Genomic DNA, 23168 nt, shown 5'->3' on the forward strand with positions numbered 1-23168 from the left:
ATATATATATATATATATATATATATATATATATATTATATATATATATATATAATATTTCAATTAGCAAAAACTATTTAAATAGTTTTAGATAACGACACTGTCAGTGCAATATTAATATGAAATCATTCAAAAAAAATCCAGTCATCACAAATGTATATAATCGTGGAATTTCAGTCAACTGGTGTTAAAAAACTGTTATTGTTCTAATGGATATAATTAGAGGTCAAATCCGATTCAACTGACCTGAATGTGAAGAATAGCTTATCAATTTGCACACACACACAAGCAAAAAAGCAATATATATCAAAAGCTGTTCTGTTTTACATTTTCTTTTATATTTTGCTAATAGATCATTACAATCTATGAAAAATTATTGACTTTCCCTTTCTCAGGCAAAATGTTTAACAACATTTTGATCAAATGTTTAAATGTTTAATGAAAAAAGTGAAAAGGAATACTCAACCTAAGAAATCCTCTCATCATTTACTCCTTATCCTGTCTCAGATGTATATGACTTTCTTTGCTGAACTCAAACAAAGATTTTTAGAAAAATAATCAATCTCAAGTCCATACAATGCAGGCGTATGGTCCATCAAAGTTGACGCTTCAAAAACCACGCAAAGTGAACACGACGGTAATCCTAAATTACGACTCCAGTTGTATGAACCCATCAATGAACCCACTGACTATAATCAAGCTGTGAAGCATAATGTAAACACATTGTGAAACTTGCTGTTTGTCTGATAAACAAAAACATGTAATGGGTAATAGAATATATTGAGAAACTCTCTTCTGCCACCTACTACACAAATTGTAATTTTTAATTATTTACATTTATATTTCCATGCCTTGATTGTATCAGAGCATTTTGGGGACAACTGCACCTAGTTACACAAAATACCACCATTTACACTCTTGCATTTAAAAGGTCAAAGTAATATTAAATACATAAATGCCTTAGTCTTAGCATCAAGAGGTTACTGAGCATTTATTTTATGTAAGGAATAATTGACTCTGGGCTGTTAAATTATTAGAAAAAGCGGAGTGGCCGTTAAACATTGGGTGTGCATTATTTTTCTAATAATTCAACTGCCCGGAGTCAATTATTCCGCTTGTACTACAGTTACCACACCTCAATACATTGTATTTCAAGACATTTGTCAGGTTTTTGTCAATGTCGGTGTAATAGCGTCGTTATTACACCGTTAGTGAGAAATATCATGCAACTTTTAAGTTGTTTAACTATTTTATATATAAAATTGCCAGAGCAGCGCTGACAACATTTCTGTGCGAGTGTGTTTCCGTACTGAATGTGTGTGCGTTTGAGAGGAAGAGAGAGTAGGAGTATGTACTTTTCCATAAAAAAATAATAAATGCATAATAAAACGAGATTATGTGGCAAAAAACCCCTATGGAAATCATTTGTAATTTTTATCCTATTGTATAAAATGTTTATTTGCTTGGTCAGTGTCGTTGTAGTTTTTGGTTCTTTTGCTGTTATAGGCTGAAAAGACCTTTCAAATAACTAAAATCATTTGGCAAAGTGATATAGACTTGTAATGCGGTCAATACCTGCCTGGAACTACTTTAGCCGTGCGTCTCCTTAATTGCACACCTTAGAACGTTCATAAACCAATCAGATGCAAGCATTCAACAGCCCCGTAGTATAATTATTTATATATGACATACATCATCAGCACAGTCAATTATATAAAAAATAAATAAAATTTAAAACTTCTAAGATCTAAAGTGAGTCTTTTTTTACTGAGAAATTTACTGGTAAGATGAGCAGAGGAGAAATATTACAGCCAACACCGAAAAATGGAAATAATCTTTCAGTAAATGTGTGTGTAAAAGAATATATGTGTGTGTCAGTAAGAGGGTCAGAGAATGAGAGTTTTCCACTGTCCCAGTCCAGATGAACTCTGATCCTCTGCAGTTTCTCTTTCACTGGGAGGAGAGCTGGTGATTGTGGTGGTACATGTGCTTTATATTCACCACAGAAATGCCCCACCAGCCAGATTCCACTCCTTGAGAATATTTTATTCCTCCTCTGAGCGGATTCATTCATCACTCCGAGGAACCAGCCCGTACTGTCTCCGACCTCAACATCCCAGCAGTGAGACCCTGAGTCAAAGCCCTCTGAGCCAAGAACACACGCAAACATGTCGAATCTCTCTGGATTATCAGGAAGTGTCTGTTCCTCATCGCTGTATGTCACACTGGTCAGATCATCAGACAGGATGAGATTACAGTGAGCAGTGTTGGGGTCAAAGGTCACAGGAGCTGAAGCAAGAGAAAGACACTCAAACATGAATCAAGACAAATGACTCTTATGATGGAGCTGAATTCATTGTTGTGTTCTGTACTCACTGTATTCAACACTTTTCTGCATCTTCTGTAACACAGTGAACTTCAGGTTACTCAGGTGTTTTGGCACATTGATCAGCACTCCAGAAATGTTCTCTGGATCCGGCAGTCTACACTGGGAAAGTCTGGAAAAACATTCAGGAGTCAGTGATGATGTAAGTTTGAGTTCAGAACAACAGAAAAACAGGAAAAAAATACAAACCTTTTCATAGTGGCCTCATAATTCTGTAATAACAGAAATAGATTAAATAAATTAACCTTTTTTTAAAAGGGCATATTTGCCTTTTCGTAAATAAATAAACATGCTTCATACTTGTAAGAATAAAGCATCTTCAGCGTTCATCTCCTCCTCTATAGCTGTGATTGTGACAGAAAGACATGACAACTCTCTGCTCATCTTCTCAATCTTCTTCCTCATCATCTGACTCTTTTGCTCTTCTTCCTCTTTCAGTGCTTTTTTCCTGGCCGCCTCTTCATTACATAAACTTTGGTGAAGTTTCACAAACTCATCCTTGATCCATTTCTCTGTGTATTGAGCCTGAAACTGATACCATTGACATTCCGGATGAAACATAAACATACATTTTACAAAGATGGGGTGCTTCACAACTTTATACTATATTAAATACTAACCTTAATATGTTCTGCAGTTTGAAGTGAAGTCTTTTGAAACTCCTGAAATATTCTCAGTCTTGCCTGCAGTGGTTTTAATGCAGTTTTGAGTTTCTCCTGGAAGAAATCAACAGAACCGGTAAATATGAAAATGTCTGTTTTCAGCTCCTGTATATCTAATAAATTAAACTTATATTTGGGTCAAAAAACCTGATCAAAACATATTCTACAATTATTTTATATATGTGAGCTTATTGTGAATTCAAAATGTTGAGCAGGTTGAGAGGAGGCAGTTCAAATGTCAGTCACTGGGGGGGGGGGGGGGGGGCATTATACTTTATACATAACAGGGGATTATACATAACAGGGCAATGAGGGCATTATACTTCCTGTTTCCCAACACTGAAAAAACAGTGTAGGATAATACCGTAGGATTTGTTCATATGAACATATTATATTATAGTATGCACTGTGGCCTGGCCCAGTGTTAACATAGCACATGGCCAGATACATGTGAACCGGCCATCTTGCCAGCTCAGATGTGGAATCACCTGGCTTCAGTAACCACTCCAGCTGATTTTACAACTGATTGCATTGACATATTGCTCTCTGTGTTTCAGGTTGTGTCAAATCTTTGCAAGGGGAAAAATAAATAGAGGTTAAGTGAAAAGGAGTAACCAAAACAACACCTGAATCTGAATGCATCCGTCAAATAGAAATATGGCTGAAAAGAATACAAATTAAATAAGGAAACTGATTTTTTTAAATACTTTGATGAACTTCTAAAATATGAACTTCTACATTATGCTTGTGATATAACTGACCAATATCAGATATATCTGAGCTCACAGTGAGTGCGCTGTGAAGTTACACTTTTAGCTCGCAGTGACCTCACAGTGTGACCACACCATGAGTGTCCTTGGAGCTCATGGTAATATCACTGAGAGATCAAATTGTCGACTGGGATCACAAGGTCCCTTGACAAAGTGCAATATTATCAGTTTAAGTTTTATTTCCTTGATACAGATTTTTTAAGGGTATTTATTGTAATTATATATGTCCCAGTTCAGTTTGTTGCAAACACGAATCATCTAAAAAATACGCAATTTAGAACATAAATATAATTTACATTAAACAATACAAAAATGATTTAACGTCTTTCGGATGAAAAACTTTTTTTCACGTAATACATTACCACAACGTTTTGTAGGAATATTTCCAGAAAGTCTTCTTTCTTAGCATTTTTTATATGGCATTATGGTTTTATATGGAGTCAGATAAAACAACAACAACACAGTAACTTCAAAATAGTCTTATTTAAAGCAGATAGTATTTTGTCCTAAAATACAAGTCATCATTGGTCGTAGTGTTTCCAGAGATCAGATAACTTTACCTTTGCTGCTGCAGCGGTGTTGGTGGAATGTAGTGGGATGGATGCAATGTTGTTGTCCTCATCATATGCTGCTGTGTCCACCAGTTCTCGTCGTCTCTTCACTTCCAGTGAAGGAGTTGACTCCGCACATCGCTTCTCTCTCATCTTCTTCCACGTATCTTTAATAAGCCATTTTATTCTCTCCGCGTCTTTGGACACGCGATCGTACCTCAATAACAGAGTTCTGCATATGCCGCAGACGGCCAGAGTCGTGTCCTGAAGTTTGCCAACTAATTCCTCCAACACAACCGTATATTCCGCTTTGTTTTCAGACTTGTGTCCGTGATAGAGTCGATGCTTATTACATTTGGTTGGATAGAAGTCCCTACCACAAAGCAAACAGCCATTTTCTACTTTCTTCGGTTTGGCCTGTACAACGTTTCGCTGAGACTCCTGAGCCATTATTATCAGCGATTTCAGATTTACCCGCCCCTAAAAACGAACAGTATTTTTAAAAGCGAACCGTGATTGGTCGCTTTACATGTCGGTCACATGATTTCTTCCGGTCTAATTGGGCGGTTGTTGGTCCTTTTTGTCCCTGAGCTAAAATATACAAATATATCATATTGATATATGGATGGAAAATGACATCAACATTAATTTAATGTTTAGTTTTATTTTAACACAACAAGAAGGAATGAAAGAACGAGCTTTGTCCCTGCAAACGCATAGAGATAATAAAGGGATAGTTCATCTAAAAAAAAAAAAAGTAATCGTTTAGCTACCCTTACAAAAGATTACAGCAGTTTTTGTTACATGTAGAAGTTTTTTGGAACGGCGTCGGCAATATTGCAGTAGCCTATCCTATAACAATAGATGTATTTAATTTTACTGGAGTAGGGCCTACAACTGCAGTTTTACTGCAATAGCTACAAAGTAGCCTACTATTTAACTTAAATACAACTGCATTACAGCGGAAGTATTACTGCAATACAGCTGATAATACTGCAATATAACTGAGGTAGTACTGCAATACATAACGCAACAAAAGTACAATTACAATACTAGTCTACCGAAGAGCAATATGCCTACTAATAAAATGGTGTAACACCATTAAAATAGAACCAGAATATCCAGAATAAGTTATTTTCACACATCTGCAATATAATGAATTAAGGTAGTCTACAAAACCACAGTGGATGTCTCAAACGGCAATGCAACAATAAATGTGATTTTACTCTCACAGGCTGTTAGACAATGTATTTATCCACTATTTCAGCTCTCTCTCTAGCTATCATCTTCTCCGAGTAAGAAGGACATTTTTTCAGTGTCACAGAGTTCAAAGAATGATGGAATCAAGGTTTCAAATCTGGGCAGAAAAGATTCTCTTATACTGGTATATTTTGAACAGATGAGCAGAAAGTGTTTCTCATCCTCTATGTGCTGTAGATCATAGATAGATGTCTACAGATCCTCTGCTCTCTCTCTGTCCATGTTTGTCTATGTCTTCCTCTCTCTATCTCTAGTCTAGATCATGGTCACTTAATCTGTATTTGGAGAGGATTTGTCTTCCTTTAAAATGTTTATTAAATAGATAACTGGCCAATTTAGTGGTTCTATTGAGGGTCAAGTAACATTGGAGTTTATTCTGGAGGTCAAAACTTGCTTTTAGTGATTGATCATGAGTGTGTTTACCTGTGTGTGCATTTCTTTAACAATAGTTTTGGGGCTGTAGCTGTGGTCAGTGGGGGGTGTAGTCTGATGGAGGAGTTGTAGAGCGACTGTGTTAGGAGGATGAGGTTCTGCTGAGGTTTCATTGGCAAAAAGGGCTTTATATTGGACTGACTCTGGAACAGACTGATGGAGGTGATGCCAGAACTGGACACATCTCTTCTGGATCTCGATGTCCAGCGGGTACAAGCCTAGCTCAGCCCTGCAGGCGGCAGTGGACGTGTTTCTATGAACCCCTAAAATATTTTTGGCAATTTCCAATTGTAATTTTTCTACTGGTGTTTTATCCCAATTTTCAAAATTTAGTACTGGTCCCCAAATTTCACATCCATATAAAAGAACTGGTTTTATTATTGAATTATATAATTTTATCCAGGTTTTAACGTGTAATTTTAAGTGGCCACAACGTGATTTTATAGCATAAAAAGCCCTCCGAGCCTTTTCACTCAGTGTTTTGACAGCCAGACCGAAGCGTCCCGAAGCACTGATGTCGATGCCCAGATAGCTATAGCTAGTGCTGTGCTGCAGGAATAGTTTATAAAATAAAGAATAAAGAAAGTAACTTATTGCCCACCATTATTTGAGTGCTGCTTTGTTTCACCGCAGCCATTATCTTCAGTTGAATAAATTTTTTGGTCTTCTGTTTTTAGTTGTTACCAGTGCATTTTCCTGAAAATAGCAATCACACAATAAAAAGTATGTCTGAAAAATGTCCTTTTCTGCACATTAATCTCAAACTATTGAATATAATTGTTTGTGTACAGTGCTGTGAAAAAAGTCCTGATTTATTCTATTTTTTTTATAGGCTATCCAATAGTGTCAGATATTCCAAAGAAACCTAACATAAAACAAAGACAAGTACAATTATCATTAATAAACATCATTTTGTGTTTATTCTGGTTGCCTTTGTTTCGTTCTCTTTTGTCTGAATATCTGAAACCAATTTATGTCAAGTCACCATTATTTATAAAGCACTTTATACAATAGATTGTTTCATAAAAGCGTAAGGCCTGCAGTAGCAAAAGCGCAATCGCTTCGTTTTTTAAGTCTGGATCTAGGCAGGAGTAGACAGAGATCACTGGATCATCAGAGTTCTAGAAGGAGTGTATGGACAGAGCAGATCGATTCATTTGATTCACATTCCATGCACATTGGATTCGATTCACATTCAATTCATATTGGATTCGATTCACATTCATTCAATTCACATTCATTGGATTCAATTTACATTGGATTCGATTCACATTCAATTCATATTAGATTCGATTCACATTCATTCAATTCACATTCATTGGATTCAATTTACATTGGATTCGATGCGTGATTTTTTTTCCCAAACCACTTCAGCGGAAATCCCGCCCTGCAGCCGATTCTAAAGTTTTCATTGGTCATGTCAATCACTGTACTGATTGCCTACACCAAACACTGATCCCTAAACCTACCCGTCACTGTAACCTAAACCAATGAAATCGGCTGCAGGGCGGGATTTCCGCTGAAGTGGTTTGGGAAAAAAAATCACGCGGATTGGATTCACATTGGATTAAATTCACATTCATTCGATTCACATTTAATTCACACTGGATTCGATTCACATTCATTGGATTCAATTCTAAGCTTCCGACTACTCTTTCAGTTTATATCTAAAAACATTTTCAGATATAATAGTTTATAAGAGCACAATTAAAAGCACAATGAGGCTGTAAAAGCAGACTGACTTTACCTGTTCGACGTGATGACGTTTAATGTGCCCACAGCCTTGTTAGCAACTGCCTTTTCAAGACACATAACAACTTTTAAAAAACTCTAGAGGCGGGTAATATTTATGTATTTTATGTCATAGAATAAAACATGAAATTATCTTGAGCTTGTGTTCACCACAGACCCAATTTCAAAAAAAAAAAATTGGCTTATGAAAGATGGAACAGTAAGTGCTAAAATGCTAACTCGTTTCTGCGTTTTGGTCTACAAAATATTGTCATACTCTATTCAAAGTCAGAAATGACTGCCAAAGAAATAAATGGCAAATTCAAAAATACAAAGTGATTTTCTGGGTTATAATCTTCGAATCAGGCATGATAAGGTATTCTTTCATAATGTCTAAATATATAGAATATGCAACTGGAAACCTATTGAAAGTAATTATATCTGACAGGGAATGCATAGACTTATGGCTATACAGGTATACAGCGGTATTAGACAAGATTTTCTTTATTTCTCCCACAACATGGCACAAATCCCCCTTAAATGCATTGGTTTAAAAAGTCTTACATTAATTGAAAATATTTTTATTTTATATAGGGCCTAAAAATAAATGGTGAATAATTTAGAGAATAATGTAGAGTACCATGAAATTCCCTCAAAATACAATATATTAAAGAATAAATATTATAGAAAGATAATATACATTCCTTATTTTTAATTTAATAAATGTATGCTTATTGTCTTTGGTCCGTTTTGACCACCTAAGAACACAATTGTGACCCCTAAGTGAGGAATACCTGAGAGTTGATGAGGGTGAGAGAGCTCCAATAGAAAAGGGCAAGATTTCAGCAAAATTCATTTATAGGTAAGATAACCAAAGGTGAAATGTTACAGCCAACACCAAAAAGTGGAAATAATCTTTCAGTAAATGTGTGTGTAAAAGAGTATATGTGTGTGTCAGTAAGAGGGTCAGAGAATGAGAGTTCCCTTTCGTTGTCACTCTGAGTTTCGTCGGATGACGACGAATGGGGTTTCGCTTAGAACACCTATCGACTTCAAGTATTACAAAACGAGCCAATGGCAAAGAAATGCCATGGGTCTGCGGCAATTTGCATAGCGTAACTCCGCCCCACCTCGTGGGTATAAAAGGAGGAAGCCGGCAACATGCAGATATGTTTTCGCTTCGGAGCCAAGAGTATTTCTTCACTCCACAGTCATCTCTGACTTCGCTCTACGAGACGAGCTTCTCTCACCGGTGTTGGTGTGACGGCGATCTGCAGCGAGCTCACAGTGCCTGCTGATCTGTGCAGTGATCTGCCAGTGTGTGTGTGTGTCTCCCTGTGCGCTTCAACATCGCAGAGTTTTTTTCTCCTCTCATAAAAGAGCTTGCACGCGGCACGTCTTTTTAAAGACGGCTCGCCCGTGCATTTCTGGTTGCAGCGGACTGGTATCGGACTCTGATGGGCACGAGCGCTGTCTAGTGTGTTTGGGCTTTGATCATGCTTGAACAGCGCTCGTGGGTGACTCATGTTCTCGCTGGGAACGTGATCATCGCGTCATATATAGGTCGAGACTCGGTGAACTCCCAAGACTGAGAGTCCCCTCATCCATCCCCTGATCTTCGGCTGGTGGCCAGGGTGACCTGAGGGTTACGGTCTGGATCAAGGCGCCGACTATGTGTCCGCGACCCCAGCCCCCCTCTTAAATGACAGTGCCCGCTAGTGAACTGCTGATTCCCGGGAGTCTACCCTCTGGTGGCCCGCGTGTTTCAGTTGAAGCTACAGAGGAAGGAGGTCTTCTCGGGACCGCTCGCTGATCTCATCCGCCTTTCCTCCCCTTGATGGAGCCGCTGCCCATGGGTACACTGGGGTCCCCCCAGCTGAACGCTCTGTTGCGATGCTATGTGTCCTCAGAGTGCTTCTTCTCGGCGCAATCCTAAGCACCCGCCCATGGCCTCTAGTTTTTCGTCTACACTCGTGGCGAGATCCTATACTGCCACGGGACTGGCAGCCGCCTCACTGCATGCCATGGTCATTCTGCTGGTCCAGCTGACCCAGATGCTCATTGACCTGCACGAGGGCGGGACTGACCCAGGGCTCTTCACTGAGCTATACGCCGCCACTGACCTTGCTCTTCGAGCGACGAAAGTGGCCGTACGCTCCCTGGGTCAGGTGATGCTCACCATTCTGTGGGTGAACCTGTCTGATGTGCTGGATGTCGCGCAGACCCGTCTGTCCGACATTCCCATATCCCAGGTCGGCCTCTTCGGCGGTGCGGTTGAGGGCTTGCCCAACAGCTTTCAGCCGCCCATGAGCAGACTGACGTTGATTCTGTCCCGACGGCTCCGCCGTCCGCTCAGATCCCTCGGTCTGCCCACCGCCGAAGGCGCCCTCCCGCGGCTCCCACCCCGGACGAACTGACTCTCCCGTCTCTGAGCACAGAGAGTTCTCGGACGTCACAGAGCGCCGCCCACAAGCCGTGCTCTCCTCGTCCCCCTCTGTCCCAGAGGTGGTTGACAAGGCGTGCCGTCCACGGACCGCTTCGCCACTGTCCTCCTCTCTCGCCAGACCCCTGGCAGAGCAGGCCCCCGTGGGACGACCAGCCTGGTCCTCCCCTGGCCCCCTCTGCCAGGGCGCGGTTGCTAACTGTGCCCCCACATCGGGCCGCTATGCCGTCCACATCTGGGCCAGTTACTCCGCTGCGCTGCCCCTCTGGGGGGACGCCTGTGGTTAGCATGATCCCGCTGGTTCAGTTCCTGGGAGCCTGGTTAGAGCTTCCCTGTCTGTCCCGCTGGGTCGCGCGGACCATCAGGCTCGGCTATGCGATTCAGTTCGCACGGTCTCCTCCCCGCTTGGGGAGTCCGCTCCACTTTGGTCGGTGGCTATGCCCCCATCGTGAGAGCAGAGATTGCCACCCTGCTGGCGAAGGGTGCAATCGAGACTGTCCCTCCAGCCGAGATGAGGTCCGGCTTCTACAGCCCCTACTTCATTGTCCCCAAGAAAACCGGTGGGTTACGGCCGATCCTGGACACGCGCGTGCTGAACCGCTCTCTTCAAAGGATGCCGTTCAAGATGCTCACCGCCAAACGCGTTTTCGAATGCATACGGCCCCAGGATTGGTTTGCAGCGATCGACCTGAAGGACGCCTACTTTCATGTCTCCATTCTTCCTTGACACAGACCGTTCCTTCGGTTTGCTTTCGAGGGGCAGGCATCCAGTACGCGGTTCTCCCTTTCGGGCTAGCCCTGTCTCCTCGCATCATAACGAAGGTCGTCGAGGCTGCCCTTGTTCCCCTTTTGGGAACACGGGGTTCGCATCCTGAGTTATATCGACGACTGGCTGATCATAGCTCACTCTCGAGTTCAGGCTTGCGAACACAGGGACCTAGTGCTTCGGCACCTAGCTCGTCTGGGCCTTCGGGTCAACTGGGAGAAGAGCAAACTTTGCCCCGTGCAGAGGATCTCTTTTCTCAGTATGGATATCGACTTGGTCGCCATGTCCGCGCAGGTTACGAGCAGATGCCTCCTCCACGGGCTGGGGTGCCATGTGCAATGGACGTGCTGCCGCGGGCTCCTGGACAGGACCCCGTCGCCTCTGGCATGTCAATTGCCTCGAGTTGCTGGCCGTACGTCTTGCTTTGCGCTGCTTCCGGGCCGTGCTCAAGAACCAACACGTACTAGTCCGCTCAGACAATACCGCCACTGTAGCGTACATCAACCATCAAGGTGGTCTACGCTCCCGCCGTATGTCGCAACTCGCTCGCCACCTCCTCATATGGAGTCAGAAGCATCTGAGGTCGCTTCATGCCATTTATATCCCGGAGCCCTGAACTGTGCGGCCGACGAGCTCTCACGGCTTCAGCCAATCCCTGGAGAATGGCGACTCCATCCCCAGTCGGTCCAGCTGATTTGGGACCAGTTCGGGGACGCACAAATAGATCTGTTTGCCTCCCACGACTCGACCCATTGCGTCCAGTTTTATTCCCTGACTGAGGCCACGCTCGGCACGGATGCTCTGGCGCACAGCTGGCCGCAGGGCCGCAAGTATGCGTTTCCCCCAGTGAGCCTTCTTGCGCAGACCTTGCGCAAGGTCAGGGAGGACGAGGAGCAGGTCATTCTGGTCGCGCTGTACTGGCCCGCCCGGACCTGGTTCTCCGAACTAATACTCCTCGCGACAGCACCTCCCTGGCCGATCCCTCTGAGGAAGAACCTTCTTTCTCAGGGACGGGGCACCCTATGGGACCCTCGTCCCGATCTCTGGAACCTCCACGTGTGGCTCCTCGATGTGGCTACCCTACCAGCAGCGGTGGTGGCTACCATCACTTCCGATAGGGCGTCGTCCACGAGACACGTCTATTCTTTGAAGTGGAACCTCTTCGTCAGCTGGTGCTCTTCTCACCGAGAAGACCCCCGGAGATGCTCGATCAGCGTTGTGCTTTCCTTCCTTCAACAGGGGCTGGAGCGAAGGCTGTCTCCCTCCACCCTGAAAGTCTATGTTGCCGCTATTGCCGCACACCATGACCTCATCGAAGGTAAGTCGGTGGGGAAGCACGACCTGGTCATCAGGTTCCTGAGAGGAGCGAGGAGACTAAATCCGCCTCGCCCTCCTCTCGTTCCCTCTTGGGACCTCTCAGTGGTTCTAACTGCCCTGAAGAGTGCTCCATTTGAGCCCCTGCAATCAGTCAAGCTTAAATTCCTGTCTATGAAGACAGCGCTCCTGGTTGCACTGGCCTCCATCAAGAGGGTAGGGGACCTGCACGCATTCTCCGTTGACGAAGCGTGCCTGGAATTCGGGCCGGCTTACTCTCACGTGATCCTGAGACCCCAGCCTGGATATGTGCCCAAGGTTCCTACCACTCCCTTCCGGGACCAGGTGGTGAACCTGCAAGCGCTGCCCCTGGAGGAGGCAGACGAAGCCTTGGCACTGCTCTGTCCAGTACGCGCTCTCCGCGCCTATGTAGACAGAACGCAGTGTTTCAGGACCTCAGACCAGCTCTTTGTCTGTTATGGGGGGAAGCTGAAGGGAAAGGCTCTCTCCAAGCAAAGGTTGTCTCACTGGATAGTGGACGCCATTGCTTTGGCTTACCAGCAGCAAGGTCGACCCTGCCCCCTTACTGTGACTGCCCACTCCACCCGGAGTGTGGCATCCTTTTGGGCTCTAGCGCATGGCGCCTCGCTAACAGACATCTGCAGAGCTGCAGGCTGGGCGACAACTAACACATTCGCCAGATTCTACAATCTCCGAGTGGAGCCAGTGTCCTCTCATGTACTCGCTTCAACCAGCTAGTACTGGATCCGCTCAGGTGTCTTCGCTTGCTGGCCATTCCACTCCGCGGACTGGATTGGTGCGATATTCTCCTCAGGTGAGCTTCTCCGAAAGCCCTGAGTTCCTCCAGCACTCCTGACGTCGGCGCCAGTGTCTATTGCCTGCGCGTCGGCTAGGTGCCTCCCGTGTCCATGGTCCCTCCTCCGAGCGACCCCCACATGTGTATTTCCACTTTAAGCCTCTCTGAGCATGTGTCTTTCCCTTGGCAAGCCACCTGGCCACCCCTGGGGTTGAAATATTCCACCTGAGGCTGGACACCCCAGTGTTCTCCATATGCATCCTTCGGGTCATATGTGTATTCTCTAAGTCCCCCCCGTTGGGCTGGCAATAATTGCATATTTCCTCTAAGCTATGGGATATGCCCCCCAGTGTACCTTGGTATTCCTGTGCTAAATAGGAGTCCTTCGTCCGTGCCAGTCTCACGACAAGGATCTCAAATTTACGCAGGGCACTAGAAGACAGCCGAGAAGGTGGCGTGATTAGACTGGTAACCCCATACGTCGTCATCCGACGTAACTCGGAGTGACAACGAAAGGGATCGTCCCGGTTACATATGTAACCCTCGTTCCCTGAGTAGGGAACAGAGACGTTACGTCTGCCTGCCACTTTCCGCTGTACCGCGGGGATCGACTGAGCTCCGTCTTGGCTCCTCAGCGAAGAAACATATCTGCATGTTGCCGGCTTCCTCCTTTACCCACGTGGTGGGGCGGAGTTAAGCTATGCAAATTCTGCAGACCCATGGCATTTCTTTGCCATTGGCTCGTTTTGTAATACTCGAAGTCGATAGGTGTTCTAAGCGAAACCCCATTCGTCGTCATCCGACGTAACGTCTCCGTTCCCTACTCAGGGAACGAGGGTTACATATGTAACCGAGACGTTTTCTACTGTCCCAGTCCAGATTAATTCTTCAGCTGTTCAGAAGCTTATTTTTCACCGGGAGGAGAGTTGGTGATTGTGGTGGTACATGTGCTTTATATTTATCACAAAAATACCCACCAGCCAGATTCCACTCCTGCCAAACAACACAAACCTTGTCATAGCTGCATCATAGTTCTGTAACATTGCAGATCATACAATGTAACTTGAGTTCAAACTTGCTTTAATTTGTCTCCAGTGAAATCAATCTGCTGTAAATAAATATGCTTCATACTTAAAGAAATAAAGCATCTTCAGATTTAATCTCATATATGGCTCTGATAGTGTCTGAGAGGGAATCTCTCTGTTCATTTTCTCAATATTCTCATTCACCGTCTGACTCTACAGCTGTTCTTCCTTCCTCAGTTTAGCTATCCTTACTGATTCTTTCACAAACTTTAAAGGGTTGTTTTTAAAAGTTCACAAACTCCTCTAATTCCTCTAGTTCTAATCTGCCTCTCTGTGTTGGGCCTGAAACTAAAACACCATATCTTTAAGACAAATATATAATGATAACTCTATGGTCTATCCACCTTTTTTAACACAAATTTGTGCACAGCCATTTTTAACTTGAATGTGATCTGCGTCAGGTGTCATCTGCTTCCAGTTAATTTAGCTGTACAAAAACAGTCCATAATCAAACAAACTAGTTTGTGAAGCAAATTATTTTACCTTCTACTGCACTTTGTTATTATTTGAAAAAAAAAAATTCAGGCAGGATCACGATACACAATCTCATCACAGTTCTTTCTCAGGTTGGTTTTTAAGACAATTATTTTTGTAAAATCAAAAAAAAATGTATGACAGACCATTTAGTTATGTGCCTATAGCAGATAATTAAGTCTTGCATATTCATAGGAAAAAAGAACAATATATTAATAAACATTTTCACATGGAGTAACCTGAAAACATGGTTTAATTATGACCTTTTGCAGTTTGATGCAAAGTCTGTTGAAACTCATCAAATATTCTATGTTTCCCCAGTAACGGTTTGATGCAGTTTTAAGTTTTTCCTGGAAGAAATCAACAGCTCATAATAAACATATAGTCACAATTCAAACAACTTTAATAAATGAGATCTACCAAAGTTCTAGTGTCTCACTCCCCAGCTACATTGCTCCCTCTTCACATGTGTTAACTTGAGTCCAATATGCATCCTAGAAAAAAGCAGTGTGATAATTCCAAACACAGCAATTTTTACACAAAACGTTTTATTTCCATGGTGATAGACACCACTCACATCCAATTTCACGAGGTCACGAGAAAAACGGTATATACAGTCTGAAACATTCATCGAGTAGTAATGCCAACTGTTCACTTACTATTTAAACATTGCTGGCACGTAATGTTTAAGGTAGCATTTTATTCTGAACATAGAAGAATATATGTAGAATATATATATATATATATATATATATATATATATATATATATATATATATATATATATATATCACAATTCTAATGAATTTATTATACTATGCCTGCATAATCTAGGTTTGTGCACAATCATTTTGCCAGACAGTTTAGCGTGTAGCCTACTTGTCGCCTGCAGGATTTTACCTCAAGGTACGCACAAAACTTGGTATTAGTGTTATTATAATAATTGTAGTTGTTACATTTAATTTATTGCCACACTTCAATATGTAAATTATATTATCAGAAAACTACACACATTTAGCGTTGTCAGGGTTTTAATTTTTAATAAATAAAGAGCTGAGTTAATTTTGAGCTTAATGAATCACTCAAATGAAACTGCATGCTGTTTTCGACACTTAATTAGTTTTCGGCTTAATTTCTCCATCCCTAATAGTTTTGGACATTCTTGTTTTAATCAAATTTAGCTTTTTTAGAGAGCGTTTACTTATTTCGAGTCTGGTTTTATTTCTCTCTGATCTGGTCTCTGTGAATGTCATTAAGTTTTGTGAGTGTGTGAAAAATTACAAATTAAACAAAACTAAACTGTTCAATCAGATTTCTTGGTAACACTTTACAATGGTTAGTTAACTACTTTAGTTAACATGAACTAAGAATGAACAACACTTCTACAGCATTTATCTTAGTTAATATTAATTTCAACATTTAGCCTACTAATTAAAATCAAATGTTGTGTTTGTTAACATTAACGCACTATGAACTTACATGAACAAACAATTCCTCCAGTAGCGGTGGAGGAATACGGTATACGGTGGTGAATCAATTTACCACCGTATAATCCGCATGTTCGCAAGCTTATGCCCGTGAAACAGTCGTATTTATTACATCTAGGTGGTTTGAAACTCTGATTACATCGACTACATGCACTTGCATCTTTCGGCGGAGATTTATTTTACTGTCAGCCACTTCTTCTTCCCTTGTGTTACACGGTGGTTCATTACAGAAGTTGTGCATTATCGCCGTCTATTGTACATCGTATGAATCACACGTCGTCCTCAAAGCCAAGTGCGAGTGTCTGCATGTTGGAGAAAAGGGCGTGACGAAAGGGTAGTTTCTGTTGTAGCAATTCACCTTTCGCCACGCCCATTGCCCTGACCTACTATCCCCGTCTCCTCAAAGGGGCGCTTTAAAGGGATAGTTCACCCAAAAATGAAAATCATGTCGTTCCAAACCAAGCGTGCCGCACAAGCCCTGAAAAGTGAAGCCAAAGCGTCTCGATCGCCCCCCGGTGACTGGTCCTAGTATAGCTCATAAACCCCGCCTCCCCATGGTATTCAATGGGACATGAGACCAACTAAACAATTAAATTACACTTCACATATCTTTTTTCCAAAGATAGTTTCTGTCATTTACTGTAGTTTTCATCACGCTGATGTAATTTCAAGTGTTTGTTTTTAAAATAAGTTTGTTTTTAGTTAGTTATCTGATGCTATAAAAACGGAGCTGTGGCGTATATGATTGACAGCTGTGATTGACAGGTTCTCTGAGCAAAGTAGTCACTGAAGCGACAACGGACTTTTTTTCGGGATCTTTGGAGGACTGAGGAGATTGGAGCTTTAAATTTAATATGTAAATTTCTATAATTAATTATAGATTATATGCTTACGATTAATTCAGCGAGGGTGAGGGCGGGACCAGAGCGGGACGCGATATTTTTTTTCACAGGATGGTAGGGGAAGATGCATGAATATTCATTGGGGAACTCATCCCTGATTGGTCTTAACCCCAGTGACTGGTAGGTTTAGGGGCGGGGTTAGGGGTAGGTCATCAGACCCCCAGTGACGGGTAGGTTTAGGGGCGGGGTTAGGGGGTACCCAGCTAACAAAAAAAGTTCCCAGAACGTCCCCTAAATGGCCTGTGCGAACGTCCCCCCGAACGTCCCCGTGTAGGGTCCGCTTGATGTCCCGCGGACCTTCGCGAAGACGTCCTCCGGACGTTCAAGAGGACGTTCCCAGGACCACCAGCGGCCATTCGGGACGTTTATGGGACTTTCGCGTTTAGTCCCCTGAATTTTATTTTATTTTACTTCTGGCTAAGCAAAGAAAACAGACACGGTGTAAGGAACAAAGTAAATTGTTTATTTAAACAATTGTAAAGGTGTTGTGCTATTTCCGTGTATGTGTCTTCAGGTCATCAGACCAATCAGGCATGAGTTCCCTAATGAATATTCATGAGTCTTCCCCTACCATCCTGTGAAAAAAAATACCGCGAGCGGGACGTTGATTTCTCGGCTTTACTTCCTGCTCACTACTGCGCATGTCTGGTCCCGAAATCGCAACTGCGCAGACTCAAGACCCAAGATGTCAGCGCCATATCGGGACTCTTTGCAAAACAAATGTCTTAAATTGTATGTAACATCAAAATATTTATAAACCTTTTGGAACAAACTAAAAACAAAAAAGCATTGAAATGTATTAACTTTATTTGTCTGGTAGCTATGTTGTTAATAGTGACTATGTAATACATATTGTTCTTGTGGCTTTGAATAAAAAAATACTAAACATTTATTTTTTCTCTTTACAGACATTTATAATGTGTTCATAAGTTATTAAACTAGAAAAAGTTGAGTAAACCAAGATAAACTTTTAATATTGGGTTGACAGGCCTTGCCTGAGAGTCTGAAGTAGTTTTAAAAGCTTAGGTTTGAGGTATCAGGATGGGCTGAAAGGGAAGGTTTTAAAGGTGTACTGCACAACTGGGATCGATGTTTGCTCAAATGTTTAAAAAAAAAGTTATAACCCTGACCTGGAAGGACATCACTCATATCGCTGTACCAAAAACTCCATGTGCAAAAATGCTTTTATGCCGTTTGGACCATTGATGGTACATCAGTACTCCTTAAATGGATAGAGCATCTACATGTAAAGAATTTTCATTTCAAAAAGTTGAATTTATGGACACCACGCTATTTGCTTATCGAGCTAACATGTGCTGGATAAAGTCCAGCAGCATTTGAACAAAATTAATGCCTTTAATACAGGCACACCCCAATGTACCTACTGCGTGATGTAAATGCCAACAGCGAGTTGGTCCTTGCATCAAAGCGCTGCTTCAGCAAATCCGTATGAACAGCACTTCATCCGACTGGCGTTCCTCAGGGATGTGTGCAACTGTATCTCCCCTGTTATATCATGTTAATAGCAGTGAAGTTCAATGTAACAACAGTGACCTGCTCCTTTCAAGTAAGCAGATGTGAAGTGAGCTTTGGTCACTTGCCAGAAGGATGTAAATAGTCTATTTCCAGTATGTTGACAGCCGTGTCTTCTGGTTTGATAACAGCTCTCTACGCATTAATATCACCAAGATGAAGGAGCCATGATTAGAAAGTTGCACTCAAGCTGGCAGCACAGGATGTGAAGCAGGTCACTGTGCACTATAATAGACAGGAAACTTGACTTTCAGAGCAACACTGACTACATCTGCAAGAAGCCAAAGCAACAAACACCATTTAATTGTGAAAAATGTATAGAAATCCTGGTTAAACATTACAGTAAGGCTCAATTTGTTAATTCATTAAATATCAGAAACTGCTATAATGTTAATTTATACATACTAATTACATTTCTAATATATAAATTAACATTATTTAATATATTATGAAATAATATGTATTAACAGTGAACAACAGTATGTTTATAAATGAACATTAACCTAGATAACAAATGCTATAAATGTTTTGTTCAGTTAGTTGAATTGAACGTCACTGTTACTATTGGCAGTAATCAAGTTATTCTGTTTAATTTTGCTGTTGTGATGTAACTTTACTATTTGAATTTGGTCCATACTGCATGTCTGCTTATGTTCAATGATTAATTAAAGTCTATAAAATAAAATATTAAATATTTATAAATGGTATCTGTCTGCATGCTTTTAGCCAGTTTCAAAGATCCTTCTATGACAATAAAATAAAATGTTTTCAGATATATCAGTCTGTTTGTAGTAATACATAAATAAGTGCATATATTTCAAAATAATTTTTGTCTATTCAACTGTAGTGTACAGTATTTAGCATTTTGCTCATAATTGTGAAATTCAGTTTAAGAAACTCACCTAGAACCTAGAACCTTGAGTTTGGCTCTCAAACTGTCTGTCTTATAGACAATGCACTGAGGCCTGACACTCCTCTCCAACCATACACACACACACACACAAAATTTTACCGACCAGCTTATAGTGGTTTGTGACTTTACTGTACACAGTGAGAAACAATATAAAAAGAAAAATGATTGTGCCTCTAGAGAGATCACATATCTCTCTGTGATAGCTTTTGTTCATAATACAGTAAATATTCAAATCAGGATACACAACTAGTCTCTATGCATACTCAAGAGGTGAACATTCATACATAATTCTAATTATTTTTATAAACATTTTTTTTTGCAACTGAATCAAAAAAAAAGGAAAAATAGGAGAAAAGAAATTACAGGAATAGTTTCAGATTTTTTTTGTTGTTTTTTTAGTTTTGTTTACAGTTAGACCTCTGTTTACTTTCAAACAAGTTGATTCTGATTCTAGCTTTGTGTTTTTCCCCCTTAGAGTCATCAGTACATGCTGCCATAAGTGAAAACCCCTAGATCAGTAAAACCTCTAGACAACATACAACAAACATATGTTGTCTTTGGGCATTTATTAAATCATATGGTATGTGTTCAAGCGGAGATTATTTGCTACCCTAGAATGCGAGTATACAGGCCCGTGTCCCTCTGTGAAACATGCCAGCATGTATCTGAGTTACACAGCAGCTAGAGGAGAAAAAGACAAGCATGTAACCAGTGAGTTAGACATCAGACTGAGAGTTAAACGGATTAGAAATGTGAAAGAAAGGTGAAAAGGTCTGTATGTGGATCAAAAGTCCTAGACTATGAACATACATAAAAAATACAAACAAAAATGCAGCTGATTATTGTTTCAGAAGTTAACATAAAACATTTACTTTTCTCCACAGATGAGAACAATGTAGCAAACTGTATAAAATACCCAAATTCACAAATAAGAGAGTCTTCAGTCCCATTGTCCCAATGACCCTGTGGTATTAGAGAGAAACAGCACTCTTCAGATATAAAAATAGATTTCTCGTCTTTTAAAATCCCCTTAATATTTGAGAAATAATGCTGTTCCTCTTGTAAGAGAAGACAGCACCGCTCTCTGATCACCTCCGTCGACCCCTTTAGGCTTTCGTATATTTTGCATAATTTGTAATATATTTCCTTCTTGAAAATTTTGCAATTAAAACCATAAATACATACCTTACATTGGACAACAGAAAGAGGGACGGAACAAAACGCAGTAGCTTCCGAGCAGAACGACAGTAGCTAAAATCAAATGAGGAATATTTCAGTCCATTTCAAAAGAAGGTAGAAAAAAACAAACAAAATCTCAATCAAATGTCCAAGTCCAACCTAAAAAAAGAAGAAAAAGGGACAACAAAAAAAAATCGAGCATTAACAAGTAAAAATAGATGGAGTGATCAAACCAAACATGGAGACAGGAAGACAGCGTTGCTACAAATATAACGCTAACATCTACACGAGACCCTGTATACCTCCGTGTGGTGTGACTTTATATGCTCAGTTCACACCTACAGATATGGCACTACGTCGTCCCTCGCAGCTGGAGCAATGCCCAAAAAAAGACTCAAATCCTCAGACCCACTTAGCGTGGACAGAACGATCATTTTGCTCACAGGAACCCACTAACCTCATTGTGTCCTGTGCTGTATGCCAGCTTATTTAGTCCCCCGTGTGCCAGGTGGCCCATACTGAGTGCGTTTCACTTCCTCTGTCTTTACCAGATGACGCTGGAGATGCTCGTCTCTCTGGGCAGCAGCGGGAGCATGGCGTTGTTGGCGTGGTGCTCGTCCAGGCTGTGTTGGCGCAGGGCCTTGTTGTTGACGGGCCGCTGGCCGTTCAGGAGGGTGAGGGGCAGGTTGCAGTAGGTGTGCTGGGGTGGCAGAGTGCCTCCGGCCGTGAAGGGCAGCTCGTAGTCGTAGCTGCGGTAGTGCGAGTGTTTCTGCCGTGCCAGCGAGTGCGAGCGGTACGAGCTCCGCAGGGACGGGCGCAGCTCGGGGTGAGCCGGTGCCAAGGCGGCGGACGTCGCCGTTGCCATGGAGATGGCCGAGACGGTCTGGAGGTCGGCGAAGGGACCGGGTTCGCTGGCGTCCAGCGCGTGATTGGTGAGGGTTTGCTGGGGGCGGCGGTACGGCATGGTGTAGCGGAGCTGCTTCCAGAAGCGCGAGCCGGGCTTGTTGCTCTGCGGGCCATTCCAGTGCACCACGCTCAGGCATTTAATGGACTGTTTTAACTCCTCCACCTCCTGGTAGTTAATGACTCCTCGCAGATCGGCACACTCAATTAGGATCACTTTAATGTCCCCTGAAACCAGAGAGTTGCGGAGACGGGACTCCAGCTCAAATATACTCCACCCGCGGCGCAGCACGTAGCTCGGGGTCAACACGATGATCAGACGTTTACTCATGTCTATGCAGCGGGACACGTCCTCTATGTAAGCTACATGACAGACAAAGAAAAACAAAACTGTAACACCAAAATCACAGATTATATGAGGGCTGAAAATAATGGACATTTGAAGACAAACACACATTTAAGACACAACAACCACAGTCATTCATGAACAACAATCTGTGTGTGCGCGTGTTTTTGCATTCAAACAAAGCTGTACCTCTAAGAAGATGTGTGTCATCCTGGTAATGCTGACTGCTCATACCTGGACATAAACATTCAGCTTTCAGACAAAGCACACATACAGGGCAAAAACACCTGACATATGAGCAAAACAAACACAGTGTTACATAAACGGTCTCTGACGGCTAATAAAAAATATATATCATTATTATTTTGGTACTTGTCCACATTTGGAATATTAATGATAGTTAAATTATCGTTGGGTTCTACAGAACGTTTACACAGAAAGTTTTAAGACTAGAAGTTATTTTGTTTTTTAACTAAGTTTTTTTTCTAGTCAACATAAGGCTTTCTGATCATATTAATGCTGATGAGGGAGTTTAATTAGTTTTAATTACAAATGATTAAATTACTCTGCAGTATTAGGAAGCAAGGTAAATCCAGTGCTGCTACCATGTTTATGAGATGAAAATGTCACACTTTATTATGAATGAATTTTCATTAGCTCTGTACAATTAGTGCTGTTTGTCAAATCTGTCCATACAACTTTTTATGATTGTTGTGGGTTTCTGAATACACTCCTAAAACTTCTCAAGAAATAAATGTCTCTGATTATTTCTGTGAACATCTGGCTTGCGCTAATGAAAATGTTTTACACATTTAAGACAACATTTACAAACACACTAACAAAGACATACATGCATTCACACAAAACACACATTCTGCACATACTGCTGGTAGGAATGAGATCTCGGTCAGGGATGAAGAGTTTGTATCCATAATGTTTCTCCAGGACATCAGGGAGAATCTCCAGAGCAAAGCGTTCCTCCTCCTGTAATTCCTGACCCCACTGATCCAGCTCCACCTTACTGTAGGACAGGTACGCATCATACTCTTTATTTTCTGAGGAGAAAAGAAAGAAATAAGAGGGTTTAAACAAAATATTTTGTAAATTATTCTGATGAAAAAAGAGTCCTAATTACATACAGTAACAATCAGGATCAACAAATATGTAATTGCTGCAGTGTTGTGCTCAGTAACTCCTGTAGGGGGAGTGTGTGT

The 23168-nt window shown here is 41.8% G+C and overlaps 2 protein-coding genes across 4 annotated transcripts in view; both read right to left on the bottom strand.

The window, feature by feature from the left end:
• Window positions 1-796: 796 nt before the first annotated feature.
• On the bottom strand, window positions 797-4906 carry LOC143723751 (nuclear factor 7, brain-like). The gene is made up of 6 exons (XM_077216514.1): window positions 4379-4906; window positions 3007-3102; window positions 2687-2917; window positions 2576-2598; window positions 2377-2498; window positions 797-2289 (listed from the first exon to the last, which is right to left on the bottom strand). Exons 1-6 carry the CDS (start codon window positions 4817-4819, stop codon window positions 1748-1750), a joined length of 1455 nt encoding a protein of 484 aa, XP_077072629.1. The 5' UTR covers window positions 4820-4906; the 3' UTR covers window positions 797-1747.
• Window positions 4907-19636: 14730 nt separating this feature from the next.
• The window catches only part of il1rapl1a (interleukin 1 receptor accessory protein-like 1a), a 105873-nt gene continuing 102341 nt past the window's right edge, over window positions 19637-23168 (bottom strand). For 2 of the 3 annotated variants that reach the window (XM_077216501.1, XM_077216503.1), the window contains 3 exons: window positions 22839-23009; window positions 22144-22188; window positions 19637-21971 (listed from right to left, as the gene is read on the bottom strand). In XM_077216501.1, coding sequence (XP_077072616.1) covers window positions 21250-21971; window positions 22144-22188; window positions 22839-23009 — 938 coding nt within the window. In that variant the 3' untranslated portion in view covers window positions 19637-21249. The remainder of the gene's footprint in view (window positions 21972-22143; window positions 22189-22838; window positions 23010-23168) is intronic. The other variant, XM_077216502.1, reaches the window with a different exon arrangement.

This window comes from Siphateles boraxobius, unplaced genomic scaffold (genome assembly GCF_051911475.1).
Source record: "Siphateles boraxobius isolate OS27281-9 unplaced genomic scaffold, OSU_SipBor_1 7, whole genome shotgun sequence".
Classification (NCBI taxonomy): domain Eukaryota; kingdom Metazoa; phylum Chordata; class Actinopteri; order Cypriniformes; family Leuciscidae; genus Siphateles; species Siphateles boraxobius.

Excerpts from the sequence above, each read along its gene's own strand:
- LOC143723751 (XM_077216514.1), bottom strand. The coding sequence starts at position 4,819 with ATGGCTCAGGAGTCTCAGCGAAACGTTGTACAGGCCAAACCGAAGAAA. Across the intron at positions 3,103-4,378 it reads ACACCGCTGCAGCAGCAAAG|GAGAAACTCAAAACTGCATT; the intron begins GTAAAGTTATCT and ends GATTTCTTCCAG. Across the intron at positions 2,499-2,575 it reads TATGAGGCCACTATGAAAAG|ACTTTCCCAGTGTAGACTGC; the intron begins GTTTGTATTTTT and ends ATGTTTTTCCAG.